General features: G+C 41.8%; 1 protein-coding gene across 1 annotated transcript in view; it reads right to left on the bottom strand.

Moving 5' to 3' along the window:
- Nucleotides 1-1588: 1588 nt before the first annotated feature.
- Nucleotides 1589-27300, bottom strand: part of EIF4EBP2 (eukaryotic translation initiation factor 4E binding protein 2) — a 28164-nt gene continuing 2452 nt past the window's right edge. Inside the window, exons 2-3 of the mRNA XM_036736589.1 lie at nt 9315-9491; nt 1589-7923 (exon numbers count right to left, since the gene is read on the bottom strand). Coding sequence (XP_036592484.1) covers nt 7892-7923; nt 9315-9491 — 209 coding nt within the window. The 3' untranslated portion in view covers nt 1589-7891. The remainder of the gene's footprint in view (nt 7924-9314; nt 9492-27300) is intronic.

Here is a 27300-nt window from a genome sequence, read left to right as displayed (position 1 = left end):
TGGGTGGGGTTAGAGTCTGCCTCAAAGAGCCATCTTGTGTCTTACCTAAGCAGCCAGAGGCCAAGGGCCACTGGACACAGAGCAAAGCCAGAACATTCGCTAGTAACTAGTAACTAGCAAAGTCTTCGAGGCAATCAGTTACAATGTTGGCTCCAAGTGCCACAGTGGGGCCAAGCAATATCACAGAGTACCTACTGGCAAGCCTGCCGACATGGGCATGGGGACAAGGGTGAGAAAGGAGTGGGACCAAAAAGGGATACAGGAGAAGGGGCACCCAAGGCGAGGAGCAATACAATTCCATTCCATACCAGGCCCACAGGTAATGCTACTCCTCTCCTAGAAAGCTCCCACTGGCTGGGCAGCACTCCTTTAAGCACAATCTACTGCTCTGAGGTGATAAGAGATGATGCTATATGCTAAAGCACTCTACAAACGTCAGGGTTGTCAGGCAAGGAGGGTTCGCTTCAGCCCCCAGGCTGGTGGTCTGGGAAGCATGGCAGAATGGAGGTCAAATCCCATCTTTACTTTGTGATTTGGGACAAGTTAACATGACCTCCCTCCCTGGGCCTGTTTATTCCTCTGTAAAAGAAGGGATGAGATAGAAGATGCTGAAGGTCCCTTTTCTGGCTCTAAATCTACGATGCAAGTTTAATAATTATTTCCATGGTGATTCTAAGGTTTACAAAACACCCGACACCCAACTAGATGAGGCAGGTAGTGCCAGAATTAGCCCTGTTTACAGATGAGGGACCAGAGGTTCCTAGCAGCAAAATAAATAGCCTTATGGTAGGGCCAGATCAAATTCAGGTCTCCAGACACCAAGTCCAATTCACCAAAATACCCCTCAGCTTGCCGAGCTTCACAGTCAGTGCTGGGGCAAAGATCTGAACCCAGCTTTTTCCTGGAAAAGGACTCTCTAAACCCATGGAATCATTTGGACTTACCTCCTCCAAGAAAAGGAAAAATCCCACCGGCAAAGAGCCTCATTCCCAATCATAAGACGTGACAATAGCCAGGCTGGTACTGAAGGGAGTTCCGGAGGTGTTATCTGGAGCCCTCATACAGGCAACGCTTATTACCATACATGAGAGATGTCACCAAGCATGCGCTTACGTGAAGGGCAAAGGGAGGTTTAGGGTTAATCCTAAGTCAGGCTTTGAGTGAGGAACACTGCAGTAAGGAAGCACTGACTTCCCAAAAAGGAGATGACTTACATTTTACACGGTATTCTTCTTCACAATGATACTGCAAAATGGGTGCTGTGGTATTAGCCTCATTTCACAACTTACAAGGCTCAGTGGCAAAGGGATTTGTTCACTTGTGAGCACACAGCTATGAAGTTTTGAATTGATTCTCGAACCCAGGGCTCCCAACTCCGACGGCTAGTGTTCTTTCTCCAATATGGCCCGCCTCTCTTGAGCCACATCCCAACTTCAAGGGCTCCACTGATGCTTCAGTCTTGAGTGTCAGGCTCAAAGAAGATTGTCACCTTTCCCCAAACACCTTCCACATTCTAACAAAGGCTCCCAAGATGCTAACAACTGATATGGTGTGAAGGGAGAAAAAAAAAAACAATCCAAAGCCAAGCTTTTAGTCAAGATCTTTATTGATCTAACTAACAGCAACCATTGGTGAGAGTTTTCCTATGTTTCCAAATACCTGTTGGTTTTGAAAAACAATTAAAATAAAAACCAAAGCAAAAACAAAAGAAAAAACCCACAAAACCCATGGAATTATACAGAAGTGCCTAAAGGCCTTGCCTGGCAGCCTCTGATTTCCATCCAGAATGATAATGAAAAGGAAAGGAGCGGGAAAGATGAGTGGGTAAGGAGGTGGCCAGGGGCAAGGGAAGCGGTCTCGGCACAATTTCTGGCTAGCCATAGCTTTTTGATTCAGAATGGCACTGAAAAGAAAGGGGCAAGAGAACAAGGGGGTCAAGCTGGACTGGGCAAGAAGAATGAGCATTTTCTTTATAAAAGATTATTAAAAAGAAGCTTAAAATGGACACCCAACATACAAGTGTCCTTTGGGTTCTTCAAGACACCTTCAAGGCCTACCTCACCCCCCTCAGGAAGAGAGCGGCTTCACCAAGGTAGAAAATAGATGGATTCCATCTTGAGGTGAAGGAAAGGCACTGGACCACCAATGCCCGGTGATACTAACACAGACATCGGGGAAGTTATAAGTGGGATGGACCACTCATCCTGCTCATCTAATCTGATTTCTAGCCTATATATAGAATGGGGCTTGTCCCATAGTTTCAAGTAAATTGCCCTTGGCACAGGTGGGTTTGTTTTGTATTTAATACCAAGACTAAAGAGTAGGGAAGGAACACGGCGGCTAGAATGGGCATGCCACACATGCTTGATTCATGAAATCTTCCAAGCCTGGGATGTTGAGTAACTTCAGTTTCAAGAACCAATGCTCTCTAATACTGAAAAGGAGACTTCCCTCTCAAGAACCCCATTTGGCCAGATGATTATCAAGCTTCCAGGCATCTCTCCACCTGCTCCAATCATTAGACAGGGAATAGAGTAAGAGTTTAATTGCCTTAGGGAACTTGTTTCATTTCAGTCACATTCCCCAAAGCCTTGGGTTTTCTATTCTGGCATCCCAGACATAAAATGCAGCCTGCCAGGTCTGCAGAGTTTAAGGAAAGGGGAAGCATAGGAAGATTAACATGAGAACCAAAAGACCTTTCCTGTCTCTGAGCTTCAACAGAAGGGATCAACTTCCAGGACCAGCCCCTAGGAAGTGGTTAATAGTCCCCAGAGGGATAAATGGGAAAATAAATAAGCCATGTACCAACCAAATCCTTGTAGTTTTGCGGGGAAAATGTACAATTTTGACTTGGCCTCCAGTCTAATGTCAAAAGAATTTCAATTCGGAAACAAAAACCGTGAGCAAAACAGTGACAAGATGGAAGTCCCTGGGAACTGGGGCCTACCTTCTCTTGGCTCCAAGTCCATCTTCATTTAGGGAAAACAAAAAGCTACGAGTTATAGGGATGGTCAAAGAAAGCCCCTCAAAGTCCAGAATTCAAACAGATTACTAAGAATGAAGCACTCATTTCAAATGAATCCCTTTTACCCTTCCATAAAGGTGATTGGGTTACGCAGATCAATAAAGAGTCCGCCAAATGCCCACAGATCTCTGGTCCAGAGATGTGCAAAGTGGGGAAAGCTCTGAACCAGTGAGAACAGGGAAGAGCTTTGCTTTTACTCTGTGGGATGATTGCCAAAGGTGGGGAGGCTCTAATTCCCACTCTGCATTGGGGGTAAGATTGCCCTCTGCTGGCCAATACAGGCAACAGGAGACAGATTTCTCTCCTGCAAGGTGCAGCCTTATGCTACCATTTCTGTAGTTAAGAGAACAAGGCAAAGTGCCAACAAAGGGTTTAAGAACAAGGAACCCAAAAGCAATTGCTCCAATAGCTGAGCACCCAACTTGGGAAGAAAAGAGAAGGAACTTAAGAAAGGATCCCCATCCAAATAATAACAAAGACAGCTCTACCCGAAGCACCTGGGAATTTAAAATGAGTGCGACTCTTGAGTAGACAATAAATAAGCATCTGAGTGGCTGAATGACCAACACACCAACCGTAGGGAGAGAAACCAGGCGACTTTGCAGCAGCCATGGCTTCAACCTCTAAAGGAAACACTGATTCAGCACAACTGCATTGCTGGGAACAGAGGGGGACTTAAGCCCAAGCCCAATGAAAGGACCCTCTTTTAAAGTTCCAATGCAACATTAAGGGGCCACTAGGTACAATGGAGTTGACACTATTAAGTCCTTTCTTCCCACAAATGGCAGAAGATGATGGATCTGATTACCGACAATGAAGAAGCAAAAGCAAGGAATAATTAGAAGTCATGGAATACCTGCCCCAACTCTTTAGTAATTAGACAAATGCTGACACTCAAACATGTAAAATACTGCATTTTTAATGCAGAACCTCTAACACCTGTGAGAGGGACAAAAATATCAGGCGAGAAGAGCAAGTATCTTATAAAGTTCAACTTGGGCAAAGAAGCTGGTAAGGCAGAAGGTCTTCAGGTGCAGCCAAGCACGTCGGGCCTTTACTCTATTCTCAGCTGACAGAGCGCTTCTGCCCCAAATCCTGCCCTCTAGTAGGGTGTGCTTCCTTGATCTCTGCTTATTCTGATGGTTGATATTCTTGCCTGGGCTTGGCAAACCAAACAATCTTCTCTGTTTCTGACCTGGCTTCTTGTTTGCCGTGTCTGCTTCTGCTCAGACCCTGATCTCTGTTCATCACATCGCACCTCCCTGAACTGCTCCCTCAATCCAATGAGTCCTACCGCAGCTCCTCAGAAGGAATGGCCTGAACCTCTTGACCCGGCAATTCCTGAGTCAAGGTCACGAGATCTAGAACTGGAAGGGACATTAGAGGCATCTGGCCTAGCTCTTCTTTTACGGAGAGGAAACTGAGGCCAAAAGAATTAAGTGACTTTCTGAAGGTTAAGAGAAGACTCTAACCTGGTCATCAGAAATGAAAACCTGGCATTGGGACAAGGAGGAGGAAAATGTAGGTCTCTATGACTTCAATCAGGCAAAAAAGGCCTTGGCTTGCTGAGGGTCAAGTAGAAATACAGATCTGCCTCCTTCTAAGAGGGACAGCCCCTCCTTACTCACCCACTCATTCATTCATTAAACATGTTTGACAGCAGTTGCTCTGTGGGGAAGAGACTCAGTTCCAAGACTTCAGAACTCTCTTCTCTCCTGGTTTAGCTGGTGGCAGTGTCAATCATGCTCAGTAGCAATAAATTGTAAATGAGGAAGCTCAATGCTTCAGGCCTTAATTTCCTTCTTTATGGGGTAAAAAAAGCAAACAAGGTTCTTGGCAGCAGATCCCTGAAGGACCATTTCACTACATCCTAGTGGTCCTCGGCATCTGGATCATCTACTCAATGAATGAGGACATTAAAATTACATTTTGGATCTAGTGAAGCAGATCTGGAAGGAATGTGATTCTTGACCCTGCAGACGTTGCTCAGGGACAAGACCACAGCAAGAAAGGTGGGCTGTCTCCAGAGACACAGAAAGGTAGTGCCCACATAGTAAAGAAAATGCAAATTAAGAGTCCCTTAGACTGAAAGGGCCCTCTCCCTATGTGTTTCTTAAACACTGCCTTAAGGACATGTACCCAAGGAACTTCCAGGAAAAGGATATATATCAGCCCATAGCATCTGAGCACTGTCCCCCTACTCCCCCCGATATAGACATAGACACACACACACATTCTCTCTCTCTCTCTCTCTGAATACTGATCTTGGCTGCAGCTGGGTATTCAAACTGGTGTCTTGGCCTTGTTTAATTAAAAACAGTTAATGACAGAGAGATTAGAAAACCTCTTGGGGTCACTATCAGAAGAGCATTTCTTATACCTCATGTAGTTTTGGGGAGACCTTCAGTCTCAGAAGTGAGAGGAGGTTTTAAAAGAAGGAAGGGGATTTGGTTGCAACCTTCCCCTCAAGAGAAAACAAATTACTACAATGGCTCCTTGTTTGAAAATTGAGTTTCTAATCAATATTTTTTGTTCAATGAAGCTATCATGTTTTCCCATACCAACAATGAAGTTCAAACCCACAATAGTTTGGCTGCCTGGTTGTGGTCCACTCAACACCAATTTCTGAATTGAACCAAGCTCTGTGTTGGACCAGAGATCCCATTTGGGCCTGTTATGTATGCAACCTGAAGATTTTTGAGAATGTGGAAAGCCACACTTTGGAGGAGTTTAATTAAAATCCAGGTAGGGATATAACTTTTTTTTTGGTAGGTCACTTCTCATCCCCAAATTTTTACATGCAAACATTCCCTAAATACTGCACATGCAGCTTATTCCTGAGAAACACCAACAATTTCTAAAGGTTTCTGTTCTTTTAACTATTCACATTTTGTAGTAGAAAACAGAATCAAGTTCCTAAGAAATTCCACCTAATGTGAAAACATATTCACCATCAGGGTCTTTTCATAGCTCAGAAGGAAAACAAACAGCTTTTTAAAAAGCTGCACAGGCTTGTGACTTTCACCCAGGGAGCTCTGCTCTCAGTATCAGAGCCCAGGAGGCTAAGAAACCACCAGAAACGCAATCACACAAGCCAAGAGTCCCATGGAAGAATGGGCAGGGACAGCAACAGACAGTAACCAGAGGAGTCTGTGATCCAGAAGGGAACCAACTGTTTGTTTAGAGCCAAGGAAGAGAAGGAAAAGAGAAAGATGAAGAAGGCTTTAGCCTTTGGCAAAGCACAAGGCAGAATGGACTGGTTATGCGGAATCACCCACTACAAACCCTAAACACACACAAAATCATGATCAGAACTATGTATCAAAAGTACTGGGCAAAAACAGGAGATGATGGCAGGAGAACAGCGAGCCTGTTCCACAGAGACCTCTCACGTTTCTGATACTGGAAGATGTTTAATGAAAAAGTTGCTGTTCAGAATTTGACTGAAAAGGTTTTTAGAAAATAGGTCTGTAGTCATCTTAAAAATAAAGGTTCACTCCTAAGCTAGGAGTGTCAGATGTTCTCAGATACCAACTCAGATCAAGCAAGGTATCTCTGATGTCAGGCTGCAAAACAGACTGGCAGAGAAATGAGAAAATACAGGGAAACAATAAGGTACAATGGGAAGGCTGGGGGAGTGAGAGGGAGGGAAAGAAAGACAGCAAGGGTGAGACTAAGCCCATGTTTATCTCCAATTCGACATCGGTCAGCCGCCGAGGGCAGAAGCACTCCAGGAGAAAGTCAGGGGCAGTTCTAAGGTTTATCTCAAACTCTACTCCCAACTTGGGCGTAGAATACAAGACGGAGAAGCCAGGACAACAGACAGAATGGAAAACTCGTCTGCCAACCTAAGAGGGAAGCTGACTATTGAGACTAGGTCTCCAAATGCATCCCGAGCCAACTGGAAAGAGGTCATTTTTCAAGTTTAAATCTAGAATCAAAGAAAGAGCAACAACGTAACCCATCCACAAAGTAGATGCCAACGCTGCCCCTTTACCTTGGTGCAGACCTGCTCTTGGTGCTGATGGAATCACGGAGACATCTGAGAGGAACAAGGGAAGTTAGTTTCTGCAAACAGGGATTTCAGGGGAAAGGAATAGGAAAAGAGGCACAGTAGCTGTGTACTAATGGCTCCCTCTAAGTACAAAGTTCAAAGGAGTTTTGTTCAAACAGGTAGGTAAGGGGAAAGGTCAGTGGGCTGGGGATGTGTCCTGCAGAGGACATGGCTCCCCAAAGGAAAGAAGGCAGAGGGAAGGGATAGGGACTGGGCAATGGAGCATTAGAGGACACGGAGTCAGAACCCAGTTTTCACAGAAGCACTGAGAGCTCCTCCCTTGAGAGATACCCAAGGTCAAGGTAACTAGCAACTCATCTCTCCTGCTACCCTTGCCATCTCTGAAAGTCAAAATGCAAGCGACCTGCCTTCTGACTATTCAGTACTGAAACCCACGAGGGACAGAAGCCAAAGGAGAAGGAAAATGGAGAATTGAATCCAACAAGCCTACATCTAACTCCCTCCCCAGCTCTGCAATAGCTGATAACTGACATCTAGCTTGGGACGTGAGTGAGCTTTCCACCTCGACAGAAAGATGACCAGGAGGGCAAAGGTTCAGCTCCCTTCCTATGGAGGCTTCTGTCTCTGCAGGAATATTCGATGGGCTTTGATTCAGCCGCACTGGGGCAAAGGAGAGAAGTCAATGAAGGGGAGCTAGTCTTCTGATCCTTTGGCACCTGGAGGATGAGGTGGAGACTGTAATGGAAGATGCTGCTACTGCCTCTTCTGTCTTTTCAGTTCTCAATCCTATTGGCCAAGTCAGGTACACGCAGGTATCGGAGCTGGTGCTTCTCCTGTCATCTGGAGACTGATCAGATGTCCATCTCAAACTGAGCATCATCCCCTGGTTCAGAACAAACCGAAAATGAAACACTCCATACTAGGTACACACAGGAATCAGATGATTCTCTGTTCCCTCAAGGGCAATTAAACATCTACTTCAAACAGAGCATCAAATCTTTAAAGTTTCAGAACTAACAAACTATAAACCAAGAATGGAAGAGCTGAACAAAAAGGAGAGGAAATAGAAGGCATGGTGTCTTCAGGTCTTTGCTAATGTGATCCAGTCAGCTTTCACCTGCCCTTCCTGCCTCAGCGTCTTGCTATAAAACCAGCCAACTTGGACTCCACAAATCTTTTGCCACCACCCATCTCCCCCACCCCCAAACCACTGTTCTGCTTTAGGTGAAGTTCTGATCAAGCAGTCACTCTACAGGATGGGTCAGATAATATCTTATCTCAAAAAACAGAATGGCAGCCAACTTCTCCCACAGCGAGTACAAGTCTAGAGCTTTCCCAGTGACCCTTTGTTCACAGGTTGGGAAAAAAGGCGGATTCCCAAGGAGTGCTGAGACATCTATCACGCCTACAAGCTCCTCCTAAGACTCTGAATCCTAACTCTGTCCAACCACTGATTTGGAACCTAGAGACAGATGCTGGCTCAACTTCAGGGGTCACCAGCATTAAGGACAGACAATTATGCCAACCACCCCAGGGACAGAGTTTATTTGTTTTTATACTAGAAAAACAGTGAATTTAAAACCAGTCTATCTGGAAAAAGAAAAAGCATAAGACTCACATTCCCTTCCCCAAGACTTAGAGAGCCAGCTCCTTAACACTGTTACTTTATCAGTATAGGTCCTCTCTCCCCTAATTCCTCTGTCATTTGGCTGGAAAACCCCTTATCATGCGGCCAATGTGGTGATGACCCCCTCCAAACTGAGATCATCTGGTCTTCACACAGAAGTCAGACTTGAAGTCTGCCCTGGAGCCTGCTCGCACAGCTTTTCCAGCATGGTGGCACCTGCCATATGCCACACACAGGCCTTCAAGAGCTCAGGGCACCTCTATATCACAAAGAAGCATCAGAGGATGACATCAGTGCAAAAAAGGGGCTACACTTCTTAAAAAAGGAAGGTCCTCCTCCCCTGAGGAAATGGAGGAGGGGTACAGTAAGCTCCTAGGCACACAAAGCCTCTGAATCTGTTTCAAGACAATGCTTTTACAGCTGACCATTCCCTTCTCCCCATGTCGCCCTCTTTTCTTTCTATTACTGGATCTAACTTTAGGCTAAGAACTTCAAGAGGGAAAAAACTTTCAAGATCATTTCCAAAAATCTGAGAGAGATACACCCAAATCTTTATTTAAAGTATAAATCTTTTTTCACTGCTGCCTAACGTTAGCTGCACTCTTACCCTATTAGTCTTCCAGCTGTCCTCCCACCTTTTCTCTTACCCACAGTAGGCTTCCTGTCATGATTGTTCAAATTGTTCACTTCCACTTTGGAGTCTTCAATCAAGGTGCCAGGACTGGTGACTCCTGGAATATTGGGGAGGTGGCAAGGCGGAGTTTGAGCCATGGGAGAATTTCGACGATCCAACAGGAATTTTCGGTCATAGATGATTCGGGTTCCTAAAAAACAGGAGGGTGGGGGAGGGAATAGGTAAATTAAAGCAAGTTGTGGGTTTATCAGCATTTTGCTATATACCAAGGGAAATGAACAAATATAACCCAGCTTCTACTCTCAAAAGCTTTCAAAGCGAAGATTAAGCTATCAGGTATCTAGCCTCAAGTTAATAGCTGCCAGAGAAACTTTAGGATAAGCATTTCTTTCTCGCCCTATTTGCAAAAAGAATTGACTTCGCTCCTTCCAACAAAAAAAGGGGAAAAAAATTCCCCAGTGGTAATAAAGTGTAATTGTCCAAAAAGGTGACAAGGAAGTGCATCCAGAAGAAAACTCAATGGAAGGCAAAGAAGATTCTGCACTGATAGGATATGGCTGTATGGCTTTCCCAAAGCATCTATCCAAAGCCCCTAATGTTAATACAAAAAGGAGTTCACAAGAAGTTCCCGAAAAGCTGTCACTGTCTATCCAGCCCCCTTTGCTCCATTTCTCCTGGGTACTACGGCTTAGGGACTGAATTCCAAGTTGTTCAGGATTTGTCAAATGCCATACTCCAACCATATAGGCTACTTCTCCCACCTGGTAAGCAACACAGCCATCATTCATTATGGCTTCAAGTGATATAACTATACATACTGAATCCCTGACTTTCGCACTGGAAATAACTATTATTTAATCATCCAAAAAAGGCATTAGCTCCAACCTCTGAACTGCCTCACCCCACCAGAAGTGGAAGTAGGAAACTGGATCAATAGGAAAGAGGGCACATGAGGCCAAGAAGTTCAAATCAGAGACATGGAACACAGAGCTACTCCAAGAGCTTATTCTCAAAGGAAGTAGTCTGGCCATGATGAACTTGAATAATAGATATCTAACCGAAAATTAGGACAACTTGATAGAAAAATCAAATACTATTAAAAACAGAACAGGTAACTTAAAAGGGTCGTAAAGAACTTTATAATACCCAAGAACAACAAAGACAAAATCTATCAAGAGCGTAAGCAAAGTTTAGTTCTGCCAGATTCCTTCAGACGACGTGTGCAAAAGAGAGACAGTACAACTGTAAAGTACACAGGAAGTTAGGTAGTCAATAGTAGGCTTTTATTAAGGGAGGAAATGGCAACTGTAGACTCTGATAGGCAAGTACAAAAAACAGAAAGCAAAATCCAAACTAAACCAATGATCACAGGATCACAGATTTGGAGCTAGAAAGAATCCTAAAGGGCATTCAAGTCAAACCCACTTATTTAAAGATGAAAAATTCGAGGCTGAGAAATGTTAAGTGACTTGCCCACAGCCACAGGGCCAGTGAACAGTACTGAACTCAGGTCTTCCTGACAAGCCCGACATTATCAACTATACCACCCAGTTGCCTATACTAATTCAAGGAATCTGCAAGTAAAATGATCCAACAGAAATCATATTGATGTTTTAATCTTATTCTTAAATAAATGTTAGTGAATTAAGTTTTTGTTTAGATTTTTTAAAAACTGTATGCATCTACTATACATCAGCAGCAGAATGTTTAGATAATATGGAGGACAGGGAGAGACCATGGAAGACAGAGCCAAATGAGGAAAGTCATTGGTAAGTTAATGACCTTTTTCGGGACCCTATCAACAACAAAGTTCTTGCAAATAGTAAGAATTGTCTAGTCAATACAAACGAAACCCCAAAGCCTAGCTCCTACTTAAGAGTGAGGCACACCACTTTCATATCCAAATCCTTACACGGAGGTCTGAGCAGAAGGATGGAGCTGGTAGAGAAGGATGTTATAGGCTGAAAAGATAAACATGGAATTCTAGACCCAAAACTCTGTAAGTTTACAGTCCTGTTTATCAAGAATCTTTAAAGCTTTCAAATGAGAACATTCCTCCAATGACCTCTTCTGGGCCAGGGGATATGAATCCACAGAGGACAGATGGGTGATTACTCTCTCCTTACTTATCTTGGGTAACATGTCCCTGTTACATCTTCAATGTAAAGGTCATTCTCTTTTGCAGAGAAAACAAAAAGGGGACAAGCATTGTGCAGCTCAGGTGATGGTCCTGGGTCTTCAGGCCGCCTCTTTTTTCTCCAGGTAGTTCAGAAGTCTTTAGGGCTGTCTAGCCCTGGCTACCCTCACCAGCCTCAGCTAGAATCACACATCAGTGTTTCACAGGGCCACGCCTCATGCTTATCTATCTTCTGTTACCTGGTCTTGTCTTCACCTTCTGAATGTTTCTTTTCATAATCTAAGTTGGCTGCTCAGTTCCTTGTTCACCTACGCTGGTTTTCCTCCTTACTGGAACTGTTTGTTTCCCTTTGTGCCTTTAGAATTTCCTTCCTGAACATCTTCCATCCCTCCTGAGTTGCCATCTCCTGAAGCATCTTGTGGAATGGAATTCCACCTGAACCCCTTGAAATTTGCTTTCCCAAAAGCTAAGGTACATGTCAGACTGTACCCCTTACTTCCCCTCCTCTATCACAAACTCCATGAAAATGTGGCCACTTCTCTCCCATGTTCCCATCAATATTACCCCAGAAATCAGTTCCTTCTAGTGAGAATCAGTTACAGAATTTGCTTTTGTTGGTTCCTCCACATAAGGATGAAATTTTCATTAAGACAAGACAAAAATCACTTTAGTGGCCAAATGGAGGGTGTATTGGAGTGGAAAGTTGAGGCAAGCAGGCCCGAAAGCAGGCTATTGTAATAGTCCATGTGGGAGGTGATGAGAGCCTTCACTAGAGTGGTGGCAGTGTCAGAGCAGAGAAGGGGGTGTATCCAAGAGATGTTGGGAAGGTAAAATTGATAGGCCTTGGCAACAGCTCAGATATGAGAGACAGTGAGGAGTGCAAGATGACTCCTAGAGTGTGAGCCTGAGGACTGCCTCTACAATACATAGGGAAGACAGGGGGTGGCCTGTTTAAAGGGGAATATAATGAGCTCCGTTTTCCACGGTGAGTTTTAAGATGTCTACAGGATATCCAGTTGGAGCTGTCTGAAAGGCAGCTGAAGATGTGAGACTGCAGGTCAGTGGAGAGTTTAGGGCAAGATAGGCAGTTGGAAGAATCATCAGCATAAATACAGTCATTAAATCTATGAGCTGATGAGATCACCAAGTAAAGTAGTAGTGAAAAGAGAAGGGAACCCATGATAGAACTCTAACCTGCTACCTTTCCAGTCTTCAATCCAGTGACACTGGCCTCCTGAATGTTCCATGAACATGCCCCTCCATCTCTCAGCTCTGGGCATTTTCTCTGGCTGTCTTCCATGCCTGGAACACTCTCCCTCTTCCACTCCAATTGATGGCCTCCCTAGCTTCCTTTAAGTCCCAACCAAAAGCCCACCTTCTACAGGGAAGCCTTCCCTAAACCCTCTTAACTTCACTACGTTCCCTCTTGTAATTATTCCCTACTTATCTCGTATAGAGCTTGCTTTGTATATATTTGTTTTATCTTATCTCTCCCATTAGATTGTAAGTTCCTAGAGGGCAGGACTATATTTTGCCCTTTTTTTGCATCCCTTATGCTTAGAATGGTGCCTGGCACATAGTAGGCACTTTACGTTTCCTGAATTGAAAGTGTTTAAATGTGTTCTTACTTGATCTTTACAACAATGAAGTGAAAATGCTACTATTATTCCACTTTACAGATGAGGAAACGGAAGTAAACAGAGTTGAAGTGACTTGGCCAGGCACACACAACTAGTGAGTATCTGAGACAGGATCTGAAGCCCAGCACTCAAGCACCTGCACCACCCACCTGCCTCTATGCTATGCTACCCCCCCCCCCCCATCAATGCTTTGGAACAAGGCATATTCCATTCAAAGCCGTGATCCGGGGATGGTTTTCATCCCATTGAGTTTCAGAGGTTCCTATGAGCCCTAATTTGCCTCCTCATGTTAGGACTTCTAGTCCCTTGTTTAGTGCCCAAACTTTGGGCACATTTGAGGTCAGGGTAGTTTTACTCCTGATTATTCTTTGACTTTGCCTCCTGTGAATTTCCAGGTGTCTCAGCTACAAGCTTTCTTCCTTCTTTGTGGTTATCCTTTACAGTGTCTAACTTGGGGAATATTTCTAAGCAGTTTTCTTCCTTCCACACCTTTTTACAATTAAAGATTAATGCTTAACATTAAGCATCTGCTCATTTTAACAGGTAGTTCAGTACAAGAAGGAAGGAATAACACCCCCACCACCATCTACAAAAATGCTCATAACAGAAACATCAAGAAAGCTAAACTGGATTTCTTCTAATCATTATATTATTCTAGCAGTAAATGATAAGGAGCCAAAGATGGTGAGCCCGAATCTCAAATCATCATTAATAGAAAGATATCAATTGTAAAATACAGGAGTTATGCAATATTGCCTATTGATATGGGAACTAACCAACATGACACAAACAGGTGACAAGGTACAGCTAGTCCTTACGGGTTTACCCAACAAGAATTAAGAACCTACTATGAAATGCTGGGAGAAGGTAACAAGTTTATATAAGCAAGGAAAAAAGCAAATTACCAGTATCAAAAATGAAAAGGGTGAATTCACCTCCAATAAAGAGGAAATTAAAACAATAATCAGGAATTATTTTGCCCAATTGTATGCCCATAAATTTGATAACTTTGGGGAAATGGATGAATATTTACAAAAATACAAATTGTCCAGGTTAACAGAAGAGGAAGTAAATTGCCTAAATAACTCCATCTCATAAAAAGAAACTGATCAAGCCATCAATGAACTCCCTAGAAAAAAAATCTCCAGGGCCAGATGGTTTTACATGTGAATTCTATCACACATTTAAAGAACAATTAATTCCCATACTTTATAGACTATTTGGGAAAATAGGTGAAGGAGTCCTACCAAATTCTTTTTATGAGACAATATGGTACTAATACCTAAATCAGGAAGAGTCAAAACAGAGAAAGAAAACTATAGACCAATTTCCCTAATGAATATTGATGCAAAAATTTTAAATGAAATATGAGCAAAAGGACTGCAGCAACTTATCAGGAGAATAATACACTATGACTAGGTAGGATTTATTCCAGGAATGCAAGGCTGGTTCAATATTAGGAAAACCATCAGCATAATTGATCATATCAATAACAAAACTAACAGAAACCATACGATTATCTCAATAGATGCAGAAAAAGCTTTTGAAAAAATACAACACCCATTCCTATTAAAAACACTAGAAAGCAAAGGAATAAATGGAGTCTTCCTTAAAATTATTAAATAGCATCTACCTAAAACCATCAGCAAGCATTATATGCAATGGGGATAAGCTAGATGCATTCCCAATAAGATCCAGGGTGAAACAAGGATGTCCATTATATTCAATATCACCCCTATTACTCAATTTGGTACTAGAAATGTTAGCTTTAGCATTAAGAGAAGAAAAAGAAATTGAAGGAATTAGAACAGGCAAAGAAGAAACTAAATTATCACTTTTTGCAGATGATATGATGATTTACTTAGAGAATCCTAGAGATTCAAGTAAAAAACTACTTGAAATAATAAATAACTTTAGCAAAGTTGCAGGATATAAAATAAACCCACATAAGTCCTCGGCATTCCTATATATTACTAACAAAGCCCAACAGCAAGAAATAGAAAGAGAAATTCCATTTAAAGTTACTGTAGACACTATAAAATATCTGAGAGTCTACCGACCAAGACAAACCCAGGACACAACTGAACACAATTACAAACACTTCTCACACAAATAAAGTCAGATATAAATAAATGGAATAACATCAGTTGCTTGTGGTTAGGCAGAGCTAATATAATAAAAATGACAATTTTACCTAAATCAATTTACTTATTCAGTGCCATATCAATCGAACTACCAAAAAATTATTAATGAAAAGAAATGCTAGAGAAGGTGGCTTAGCCATACCATATATCAAACTGTACTATAAAGCAGCAGTCATCAAAACTATCTGGTACTGGCTAAGAAACAGAGTGGTAGATCAGTGGAATAAGTTAAGTACACAAGATGCAGTCAACAACTATAGCAATCTACTCTTTGATAAATCCAAAGAATCTAGCTTCTGGACTAAGAATTCACTATTCCACAAAAACTGTTGGGAAAATTGGAAAATGGTATGGCAGAAACTGGACATAAACCAAAATCTTACACCATACACCAAAATAAATCAAAATTGGTTCATGATTTAGCAATAAAGGCTGATAAGCAATTTGGGAGAGCAGGGAATAGTTTACCTATCAGATCTATAGGAAAGGGAGGAGTTCATAACCCAACAAGAGATAGAGAGCATTACAAAATGCAAAATGGTTAATTTTGATTACATTAAACTGAATAATTTTTGTATAAACAAAGCCAATGCAACAAAGATTAGGAGGGATGCAGAAAATTGGGAGGAAAACTTTACAACCAATGTCTCTGATAAAGGACTCATACCTAAAATATACAGCGAACTGAGCCAAATTTATAGAAATAAAAGCCATTCCCCAGTTGAGAAATGGTCAAAGGATACGAACAGGCAGTTTTCAGAAGAAGAAATGAAAGATATCTATAGGCATATGAAATAATGCTCGAAATCACTACTGATTAGAGAAATGCAAATCAAAACAACTCTTAGGTACCACATCTCTCCTGTCAGATTGGCTAAAATGACAAAACAGGAAAATGATAAATGCTGGAGAGGATGTGGGAAAACTGGAACATTAATACATTGTTGGTGGAGTTGTGAACAGATCCAGCCATTTTGGAAAGCAATTTGGAACTATGCCCAAAGGGCTATGAAAATGTGCATACCCTTTGACCCAGCAATACCACACCTAGGGTTATAACCCAAAGAGATCACACAAGTGGGAAAGGGACCTGTATATACAAAAATATTTATAGGAGCTCTTTTTGTGGTGGCAAAGAATTAGAAATCAAGGGGATTCCCATTAATTGGGGAATGGCTGAACAAGTTGTGGTATATGAATGTAATGGAATACTATTGTGGTATAAGAAATAGGGAAGATACAGACTTCATAATAACCTGGAAAGACCTACATGATATGATGTGGAGTGAGAGGAGCAGAACCAGGAGAACACTGTACAATCACAGACATAGTGATTCTGCGATGACTAACTTTGATAGACTTGGCTATCCTCAGCAATACAAGGCTCAAAGACAGCTCCAAAGGACTCATGATGGAAAAAGCTAGCTACGTCCAAAGAAAGAACTGTGGAGTCTGAACGCAGATTGAGGCAAACTATTCGCTCTCTTTTTTTCTCTTGCTTCTTCTCTCTCATGATTCATTCCATTGGTCATAATTCTTCTTTGCAACCTGACTACTGTGTAAATAAGTTTAATGTGAAGGTTTATGTAGAATCTCTTATCGGACTGCATGCTGCTTTGGGGGGAAAGGGGCGGGGAGGGAAGGGAAGAAAATCTGAAACTCAAGAACACATAGAACTAAGTATTGTAAACTAAAAATAAAAAATCTAATTAAAATAAAAAAAATAGAATAAGGATGGAAACCTTGTGGATTGAGTGTTCAAATGTTAGCTTTGCCTGAGCTTACTCTGTGATCTCAGACAAATCATTTCTCCAGCTATGATTATTACTCATTTATATAAAAAGAATAACTCCAAAGGTCACACGAGGATTTGGAAGAAGTTAATCATTGTCCTTTGATTAATCCTATTTTCTCATTTGTTTTCAGTTACTAATGTCTAAGATGGCTTTCTTGAACAAATATCCAGAACATTTATAAAGAGACACTTGTGGCCTTTGATTCAAGAGTTTTTCACCAGAATCCAACCACAGGGGCCAGTGCAGTGATAAGGCCCTGAACCACACAGAGTCAGAGCCTTGGCTCTGATGGTTACTTAAGGAAAACTCACCTAACATCTCTGGTCCTCAGGCTCCTCATCTGTGAAATGGGGGTGGGGGTGGGTAGGCTTGACCCTAGGGTTTCATTCGGTCTATTACCTTACAATTCTGCAATTCACAGACACAGTATAAGAAAAGAGGGCCAGGTTAATCTCGATTCTATACCAAAGAACCCAAAGCAAAGCAAAGGAATCAAACATACTCATTCCAGTTTGGGCTGAAAAATTCACCTTATCTGAGAAACTTTCTCTAAGGTGAGAAATTCCTGGGTTCTGATTCCAAGAAAAGGCAGCCTAGATGTGCCAGGTGACAACTTGCCTCCTGGAACAGTTTGACTTGGTTAGATTTCACAGATGAGGTGCTATAGGCACTCTCAAACCCATTAATTATTAAGAGTGAACATTAAGATTGGCATGGAGAAATAACTCAATAAAACTCTCTTGCAATTTGCTTCCATCCTTTGGGAATTTGCTCAGAGCTTTGTACCAACTTGGCCCCTTTTATTTAGTAGTGCCCCCGAGAAAAAGAGACTCCACTGCCGTCAACAGCCCCGCCCCTGCCCCCTGCCCACCAAGAAGAACTGCACTTTACTACAACAGGCTCCCCTCCTCCCAACCCACCACTGCCACTGCCAGTAGTAACGCCCCACCCTCACTCCCACCACCTCTGTGACCCCATTCACCTTCAAGACCCTTCCTCTGTGCCCACCACTTTGGCTGCTCTCTTGCTCATCCTTCCTTCTTAAGCACATTGTTCCAAAAGAGGCTCTGCCCCCTCCCCCACCTTCCCTAAGTCCTCTTTTGAGAATCTCACCCACTAGTTTCCATTCCCGACCATCTCCCTCTAACCTTTTACTCTAGCCTCTCCTCCACCATCCAGTCAAGTCGCCTAAATCCTGTCTATTATCTTTTTTTAAGAACTGTTTTTTCATGTAACAAAAACCTATTTCTCCCTCCTACTTCCCCTCCATTGAGGAAAGAAGCCTCTAGTAACAAATATGTGTAGCTATGCCAGAACAAGTTCCCAAGTTGGCTATGTCCACAAAATATGTCTTGATGTACACCCCAAGTCTGTCACTTCTCGCCAGGAAGTGGGTTTCATTATCAATCCTCTGAAAGTGTAGCTGGTTAGTGCACGGATCCAAGTTTGGTTAATTGTCTTCACAATGTTGTTATGGTGTAAACAGCTCTCCTCAGTTTCTTTCACATCTACTCCAATCTTATTTCAGGTCCTCATCTCATCTAGACTACTATGATAACTTTCTATTTGTCCTATATCCAGCTTATTCACACTCCACAGCATCACCACATTGATGCCCAAATAATGCCTCTTATTCCCTGCTGTGATTGTGATTTCTTTTACTCAAAAACCTTGCCCAGTTCCATTGTCTAATTAAGTCAAGTGAACAAGCATTTATTAAGCATTTATTATGTTGCCAGGCACTGTGCGAAGGACTGAGGATATCCCACCCTCCAAAAAAAGGGCAAAAACATTCTTTATCCTCAAGGATGTTACAACCACAGAGAGGCAACATGTAAATAGCCACGCATAAGATGTTACAGGACAAACAAGATAATTTCAAAGGGAAAAAAAAGTACTAGCTTTAAGGGAGATTGGGAGTGAGATTGTAACTGGTACCTGAAGGAAGCCAGGAAAGCCAGGAAGTGGAGATGAGGAGTGAAAGCATTCCAAGCATGAGGAACAGCCAATAAAAACATTCAGAGCCAAGAGACAAGAGTGTTATGTTTGAGAAACATCCAGGAGGGCAGCATCACTAGTTCAGAGAGGTATACATAAGGTGTAGAAGACTCGAAAAGTAGGTGGGACCGGCTACGGAGAGCTTCAGAAGCTGGATTTTATACCTGATCCTGGAGGATAACAGGGAGCCTCTGGAGTTTACTTTTAGGGGAAAGCAAAGTCCTGATCTTAGTATCCAGGTCACTCTGTAAATCTGTCTCCAATCTATTTCTTCAGATTGATTTCATATTAATTTCCCCTTACCCACTTCACAATTCCAGACAACTGGGCAGTTCTAGGTCACCAATTTTTACTCTGACCTTTCCAATGCCATTTTATCCAGGAAGCCTTTCTAATCTCCAATTCATTTCCCCCTTCCATCCTCACTCACAGGCTAATTCAATTCATTAATATTTATTTTCTGAACTATTGCCAGACTAACCTAACAGGTTTTCTTCTACTTCTAGTCTCTTGCCCCTTCCAATCTATCATACACATCCCTGTCAGATGGTCTCCAATTCAACAAATATTAATTAAATACCTACTATGTTCTAGGCATTGTTAGGTCTTCTTGGTTCAGAGGGACAACTACGTCATGTCTTTGCTCAAGTCTTCACTATTACCTACTGAGTAAAGGCATTCAAGGCTCCAAACCAACTTGTCAAGGACTCTTCCACTACTACACAAGGATACTCTAACCAAAGCGGACTGCAAGTACATTCTATATAATAGATCCCAGCCAACAGAAAGAATTGGCCAATATGATTGCTGAGTCATTATCAATCATCACCAAAAGATCCTGGACAGGTGCAAGTATTTTCCTGACAAAAGAAACTAAAGAACATGGAGCCTGCAAACTACAGGCCAATGAACTTGACTTCTATTCCTGACAAAATACAAAGCTAAAGGGAGTAAATATATTACTCAAGTCTGTGAACATTTAAAAACAAAGGGATTATCCCAAAGAATCAGCACTGGTTCATCAAGAATAGGTCCTTCCAAATCACCTTATTTCTTCTTTTGAGCCTGGCAATTCAGGGGAATTTGATAAATTATACATTAGTTTGCCCAGATTTGTGCAAAGCATTTCACAAAACCTCTCCTGCTATTCTTCTGTGAAAGATTAGAGATGTGAATGAGAAGTCAATAGAGTTAGGTGAATTGAGAACAGTATGCAAGTCTGGCCCTGAAGAGTGGTTTACTAATGGTTCTTTGTTACCCTGACAGAAGGTTACTCCACAACAAAACTGTTAGTACCTCACACTGAAATTTACCATCAAATCCTGAATCCCAACTAGACTTTTGTTCAACTTTCACCCACTCAAATTATTGTTCCAAGAAACCAACAGCCCCCAACCAGTTGTCATTGTTGGGGAGCAGATGACTGTGCTTGCCCTCCCAGGCTTTATTGATTCTGCTTATGCTACTCCCTGTGCTTCAAATGTTCTTCACACATCCACCAACAGCCTACCTGCCTGGAGACATCCTAGTCACTCTTCAAGGTTAACCTCAAACATTAAAACTTTCCTTGACCTCCCAGGCTCAAAGAGATTTTTCTTGCACATGATCTCACAGCACTTAATACTCTTCACCTGCATTATGGTGATCATATTCTAATCTATACTATACTCATCTGAATACACCGTATTTCTCATATTATATAGGCTCCCTGAGTTTATTAATGGTCCCTTACACAGTACATCTAAGTCCTTAATAAAAAGGATCAAACAAATGTTTATTTAGGAGCTACCGTGTGCCAGGCACTATGCTTAGACCCCAAGGGTACAAAGACAAAAAAAGAAACATCCTCGCACCTAAGAAACTTACATGCATCAGGCAAGACAACTAATGACACAAAATATATACAAGGGCTTATTAAATAACTGTCCTGGGAAACCTGGAGAAGTAAGGCAGCAACGTGGAGAAAAGACCAGATGAAGAGCATCTGACGTTGACCCCTCCCCAGCTCAATGCTTAGATACCTGTGTGACCTTGGACAAGTAACTGCATTTCCACTTCCTCCTTTATAAAGACCAGCTGACCTCCAGCTCTCAATCTAGGATTCTCTGATCCTATATAGGGTATATGTTTCCATCCCATTGGAGTTTCCTCCATTACAATGTACTTCCTTAAACATCAATTACAAACATTTATTGGGGTTAAAAGATATGAACCAAACAGTTCTCAAAGCACTGCAAATTCTTAACCACCACATGAAAGAAGTCTCCAAATCGCTAATAATGAAGACAAATGCAAACCACACAACCCAGCAAATTGGCAAAGCTGGGAACAGTGAATGTTGCAGGGGTGGTGGGGGTGAAGCTGGGAATCAGTATGGTCATTTTGGAAGTCAATTTGGAATTTTGCAAATAAAGTGACTCAAACATCCATACCCTTTGACCCAGAGATTTCCCTACTAAGCTTATACCCTAAGGAGATGATCACTGATAAGAAGAAAGTCTTCCCGTACATCAAAATATTTATGGCAACACCATTTGTGACAACAAAGAATTATAAACAAAGTAGATACTCGAACACTGGGGGAATGGCAAAACAAACTGTGCTTCATGAATGCAATGGAATATTATTTTACTGTTATGACGAATATAGAGAAGCAAGAAAAGCATTACATGTTTTGATGCAGAATGAAGTAAGTGTAGCCAAGAAAACAACATACACTTAGCCACAACAATGTAAATACAAAGAATCACAAAACAATCAAAAGTGAATATTGCAAAACTAAAAAGAACAAGAGGCCCCAAAGAAGAGATATGAGAAGATACCTCTACTCTATTCTGCAGAGGAGAGGGGTCCATGGGCACGGTATCCTGCATATATTTTTAAATTGTTCAAATGGGGGGAAGAGGGAAGAACTACTTTATTAAGCACCTACCCTATACGCGGAAGAGTGCTAAGCACTTTACATTATCTCATTTGATCCTCACAACCCTGGGTAGTTGCTAACATTATTCCCAGCTGAGGAAACTGAGGAAAACAAAAGTTATAAGACTTGCCCAGAGTCACAAAGTTTGTTAGTGTCTGAAGCCAAATGTGAACTCAGATCTTCCTGACTCCAGTTCCAGTGCTGTATCCACTGTGCCACCTAGCTGCAAATGTAATGATGTATTGATCAGTTTTGTTGATTTTTATCTCTTCCCCCCTTTTTTTTTTGCCAATGGAGAAAATTTGGAATGGCATAAGGAATATCATAAAAGGTAAATTAGAAAATTTTGAATATATAAAATTAAGAATATTTTACAGAAATAAAGTCAATAAAGATAAAAATAAGATAAGGATCTGTTGAGTAGGAAAATATTGGTATCAAATATCACTCATAAAACCTGACATCCAAGATACACAGGCAAATATATAACAAGAACCATTCCCCAACAGATAAGTAGTCAAAGCATATCAACAGTTTCAAAAGATTTGCAAACTATGGATGACCTTATAAAAACATGTCTTCCCCTTTTCTTTAAAAAATATTTTGCAATGATAAAAAAAAATCCTCATATACACCAAAATATTTAGAGCAGCATTTTTTGTGATAGTAAAGAACTGAAAACAAAGCAGAGCCCATCAACTGGACAAGCTAACAAATTGTGGTAATGACTGTAATGAAATATTGCTGCACTGTAAGAAGTGATGTATGTGATAAATACAGAGAAGCACAGAAAGATCTCTATGAACTGATACAAAGTGAAGTCAGCAGAGCCAAGAAAACAATACACAGTGACCACAACAATGTAAATGGAAAGACCACCACCACACCCAAAAACATCCAAAGTGAACATAAGAAAATGATAAAGATCCACCAGGACTATAATGAAGAGATATGAGAAGACACCCCTCCCCAGCCCACCCCAACCCACCCCTTCATGAAAGTAGGAGGGCCACAGATGTTACACACAATATATATTTTAGACTTTTTTTATGCATCGATCACTTGTGCTGATATTTTTCCTTTCTAAAAAGTATTTGTTATATTGGATGGCTCTCTTGGAGGTGGAGGGTAGGTGAAGAATACCTGAGTTAACTATGATGATGTAAGATATCAAGGACATTAAAAAAAACATTAAAATATTTTGTTATACGAGATGATTCTCAGGGTAGGTGAAGGGGGTAGGGACACCGGAAGAAATTCTGGTGCTACTGAAAAACAATCTAAAATATTTATTCAAAACAACAAAGATTTATTAACTGTCTACTCTGGGCCAGGCACTCAAAATATGAACGCCAAAAAATTTAAGCCCCTGCTCAACAATATATATACAAATTTCTGGAGCAGGGAACCAGTACCTGAGATCAGCTGGCACCTGAGCTGAGCCTTGCATAGAGCAGAGATTGAAAGGGACTGAATTCCAGGCCTGGGGAGAGAGCTTGTGCAAAGGCGAGTAGAAGGGAAATGGAAGTGTCTATGAGGAACTGTGACCTCTACACCCCAACCCAGGAGAGCTCAGAAAGTTCACATATGGCCTCACAGTCAGCAGGCCAACAGGAGGTTAAGGTACCTCTAACCTAAGGGAATGACCTGGCAGTTACTCCAAGGCAAGTGAAGGTGAGCAGTTACCAAGCTCCTTTCTGCTGTTTTTTTCTGCTGGTTTTATCAGGCAGGCACCTCTTACACATGGAAATGAACTCCCTTTGTCAACAAAGACAGGAGAGCAGTGAGACAAGTCGTTCATTGGCTCCGGAGGAGTGGTTGGCATAATGTAAACTCAGACTAAGTGACTTTGCCCAAGGTCACATGGAAATATCGTGGATGAGCAAGCAATAGTTCTATTTTTCCTTCTCCTCTACCCATAAAACCCAATTCTCTCCCAGGAAAGGAACCAAATTCAAAACAGAGATCCTACAGAAACCAAACCCCAAAAGAAGTCTACATAACTTTAGTCAGTCCCTAAAACACCTTTCAAAAAGAGGGTTTTGGGATTTCCTGGGGGGGGGTTGGCGGGGCATGGAGCCAAGATGGCAGCTGGAAAGCAGGGATTTGCCTAAAGCTCTCCCCCAGGACCCTCCAAACACCTATAAAAAATGGCTCCGAACAAATTCTACAACTGCAGAACTCATGAAATAGCAGAGGGAAACAGGGCTCCAGCCCAGGATAGCCTGGGTGGTCACTAGGTAAGGTCTATGGCACCGTTTTGGGAGCAGAGTGGAGCAGAGTCCAGCATGGGCTGTGCCCAGACCAACCAGACCTGGGATCCGGGCTGAACAGGCCATAGCACCCTGAAGCAGTGAGGTGTGGCAGTTACCAGATTTCTCAACCCACAAACACCAAAGGCAACAGAGAAGGTTAGTGGGAAAAGCTGCAGGGGACAGAGTGAAAGGAGTTTGTGGTTGAAAGTCAAAGGACCTGAGTTCAAATTCCAACCCTGCTACGTACCCTGGGTGATCTTGGGTATGAAAGGCACTTAGCCTCCTTTGGGCCTCAATTTCTTCCTCTGTAAAATGAAGTAAGGGCTTGTTTAGATCATGTTTGAGATTTCTTAAGAAGGGGGCCATATTTTTTTTTACAACCCCACTTTCCATTTAGAAAGAGAGTCCATCCTGTTCCTTCTCAGGGAAGGAAACAATCTAGCAAAGAACTGGAAACAAATACCCACTGGTAGGGGAATTGTGGTACATGAATGCAAAGGAATACTACTGCTCTATAGGCAACAACAAATATGAAGATGTCTGAGAAGAATGGAAAGACTTCTATGAACTGATGCAGAGGGAAGTACAACCAGGCAAACAATCCACAGCAGCACAACAAAACATGGAAAATTGGATGTTATAATCTAACAATCAAGCATGGCCCTAGAAGATGAAAAACACGGCTCTCTCCCTTCTTTGAAGCTTGGAGTAAACACTGCTTCTTTTTCTCCCTTCTGTTCTCTTTTATATCTGGGAATGATTAGCTAGGGAGGGGCAGGGAAGGGATATATTTAGAAAGGAAAGCAATGTAAAAAATATCAATTAAAAATGTCTTAAAGGAACCAAACATCTTTACAAAAATGTGTAAATACTACATTGTAACATTTCTCCAGAGTGGGTAAGGGTATATATCCATGTTAAAAATAAGGTTTTGAGTAGCAGATGTTTGACAACCCTTCCTCCCCCACTTCCTACAGGGGTAATTTTGTGAAACTTTTCCAAAATTGGATCACTGGCATATCAAGGCTTCCCAAAGGAAAAAAAAAAATATGAACAGATTAGGCTGTGAATACTCTTGCCTTGCCTGGTTTGGGTTTTTTTTTTTTGGCAAACTGAGTTCATCAGTTCTCATTTTAGTGTTCTCTGCCATGTATAGACCTCGTGACATTTCTAAAGTGTGAAACTGGAGATTCTTATCCCTTTCCTTCCCACTAATTTGTTATTTTCAGAAAAAAATCCAACAGATCAGTCATTTTTATGAATTCTTAATTTTGGCACTTGATTTTTTCCCCCCAAGTCAGTATAATCTCCTTAAGATTATACATTCTTCCCCTTTCTAGATTGTAGCACACTGTATATGTGTACAGAGAAGACACCCAATGAGTACTGACTTGAATTCTGGGGGGGAGCAACACAAAAATAACAGAAGAATGAAAGAAGACCAAAGAAAATCTCCAATCTGAGAGAGTAACACAGTTTTTTTGTAAAGGATGCAAAATATCCATGCTATCTAAAAACTATCTTCTACCATCGACATACTGGACAAGAAAAAAAAAGTGATTATGTATTTTCTTTAATCAAGAGGAGAACTAGTAGCACCCAAGCCTCCACTTTAGCCCTCTCATCTAAGACGAAGAACTCCAAAGGAGGAAAATAATATCTACACGTATTTATTTTTATGTGTTTAATTCACTGTACTAACTGAAATAAATAGGCTCTCTGGACTAGATGTGAGTGACTCTCAGGAATACACCTTATTCTAGCATCTCTGCTGATCTCCAGCCGTAACATCTACGACTGCCTTTTGGACATCTTAAACTGGATATCCTTGGAGACATGTTAAAGGTCAGCCTGTCCAAAAAGGAACTCATTATTTACTCCACTTTCCTATTACTGCTGAGGGCATCACCAATCTCCCATTCACTCAGGCTCGAAATCCAGACATGTTCCGAACCTCCTCCCTCTCTCACCTCCCATATACAATCTCTGGCCAATGTCTCTTCATTTTACACCTCTGCCCCATGCCCTTTTTTCCTGATACTGTCCTGGTGCAGGTCCTTATCCAACCTCACACCTGGACTATTGCGACTACCGCAACAGCCTTCTAGTTGAGCTGCCTGACTCAATCTCTTCTACTCCAGACCATCTTTCAATTGGCAAAGTGACCTTCCCGAACTGCAGGCCTGACCATGTTACTCCCCAACTCAAAAAACTCCAACCACTCTCTATTATCTCCAGGATCAAACAGAAAATCCTGTTTGGCATTCATAGCCTTTAGTGACCCTCCACATTTCCAGTCTTCTCATACCTTCTTATGCCCAGTCCCCAACACTACTCTATACAATGACAATGACCTCTTTGCTATTCCTCCTGACTCCAGATATTTTCACTGGCTGACCCCATGCATGGAATGTTCTCTGTCCTCATCTTTGCTTCCTGCCTTTGCTGGCTTCCTTCAAATCCCAGCTAAAATCACGTCTTCTACAAAGCCTTTCCCAATCATTCTTAAATTCTACCACCGTCTCTCTGTTAGTTCCAATTTATCCTATATGTAGCTTGTTTCTTCATAGTTATTTGCATGTTGTCTCCCCTATTAAATTGTGAGAACTACCTTTTTTTAACCTTTCTTTGTATCCTCAGCCCTAGCGCAACGCCTTGAACAGAGCAATGTTTAATGACTGTTAACTTTCATTAACACACAGGATTCTTCATGGGATTATAGATTTTAGAGCCTGAAGGGATGGACCTTAGGGGGCTATTAAATACAACATCCTTATTTTACAGATGAGGGAACTGAGGCACAGGTAAGTTGAGACTTGTTCATAGTCACAAAGCTAATGAGTTGTCTTGGGCAGGATTTGGACATACGTTCTTCCCAGCTGTGAGTTCAGTGCTTTACCAACAATTCTCAATTTCTCTGTCAAAAATACAGAAGTGTCAAGACACTAAGAAATAAATATCTGACTCTGACACAAAAAAACTAGTTGGTGTATGTACGAAATACAGGTGATGTAGTAGAAAGAACCCTGGGCCAGAAAACCTGCTAGGAAAAACTCAAATCCCAGCTATGCAATTTATCATTTGTGTGGCCTCTGGCCAACAACCA

The sequence above is a fragment of the Trichosurus vulpecula genome, chromosome 8 (assembly GCF_011100635.1).
Source record: "Trichosurus vulpecula isolate mTriVul1 chromosome 8, mTriVul1.pri, whole genome shotgun sequence".
Lineage (NCBI taxonomy): Eukaryota > Metazoa > Chordata > Mammalia > Diprotodontia > Phalangeridae > Trichosurus > Trichosurus vulpecula.
Note: the sequence above shows the minus strand (reverse complement) of the source record. Positions and strands in the feature narration are given on the sequence as shown.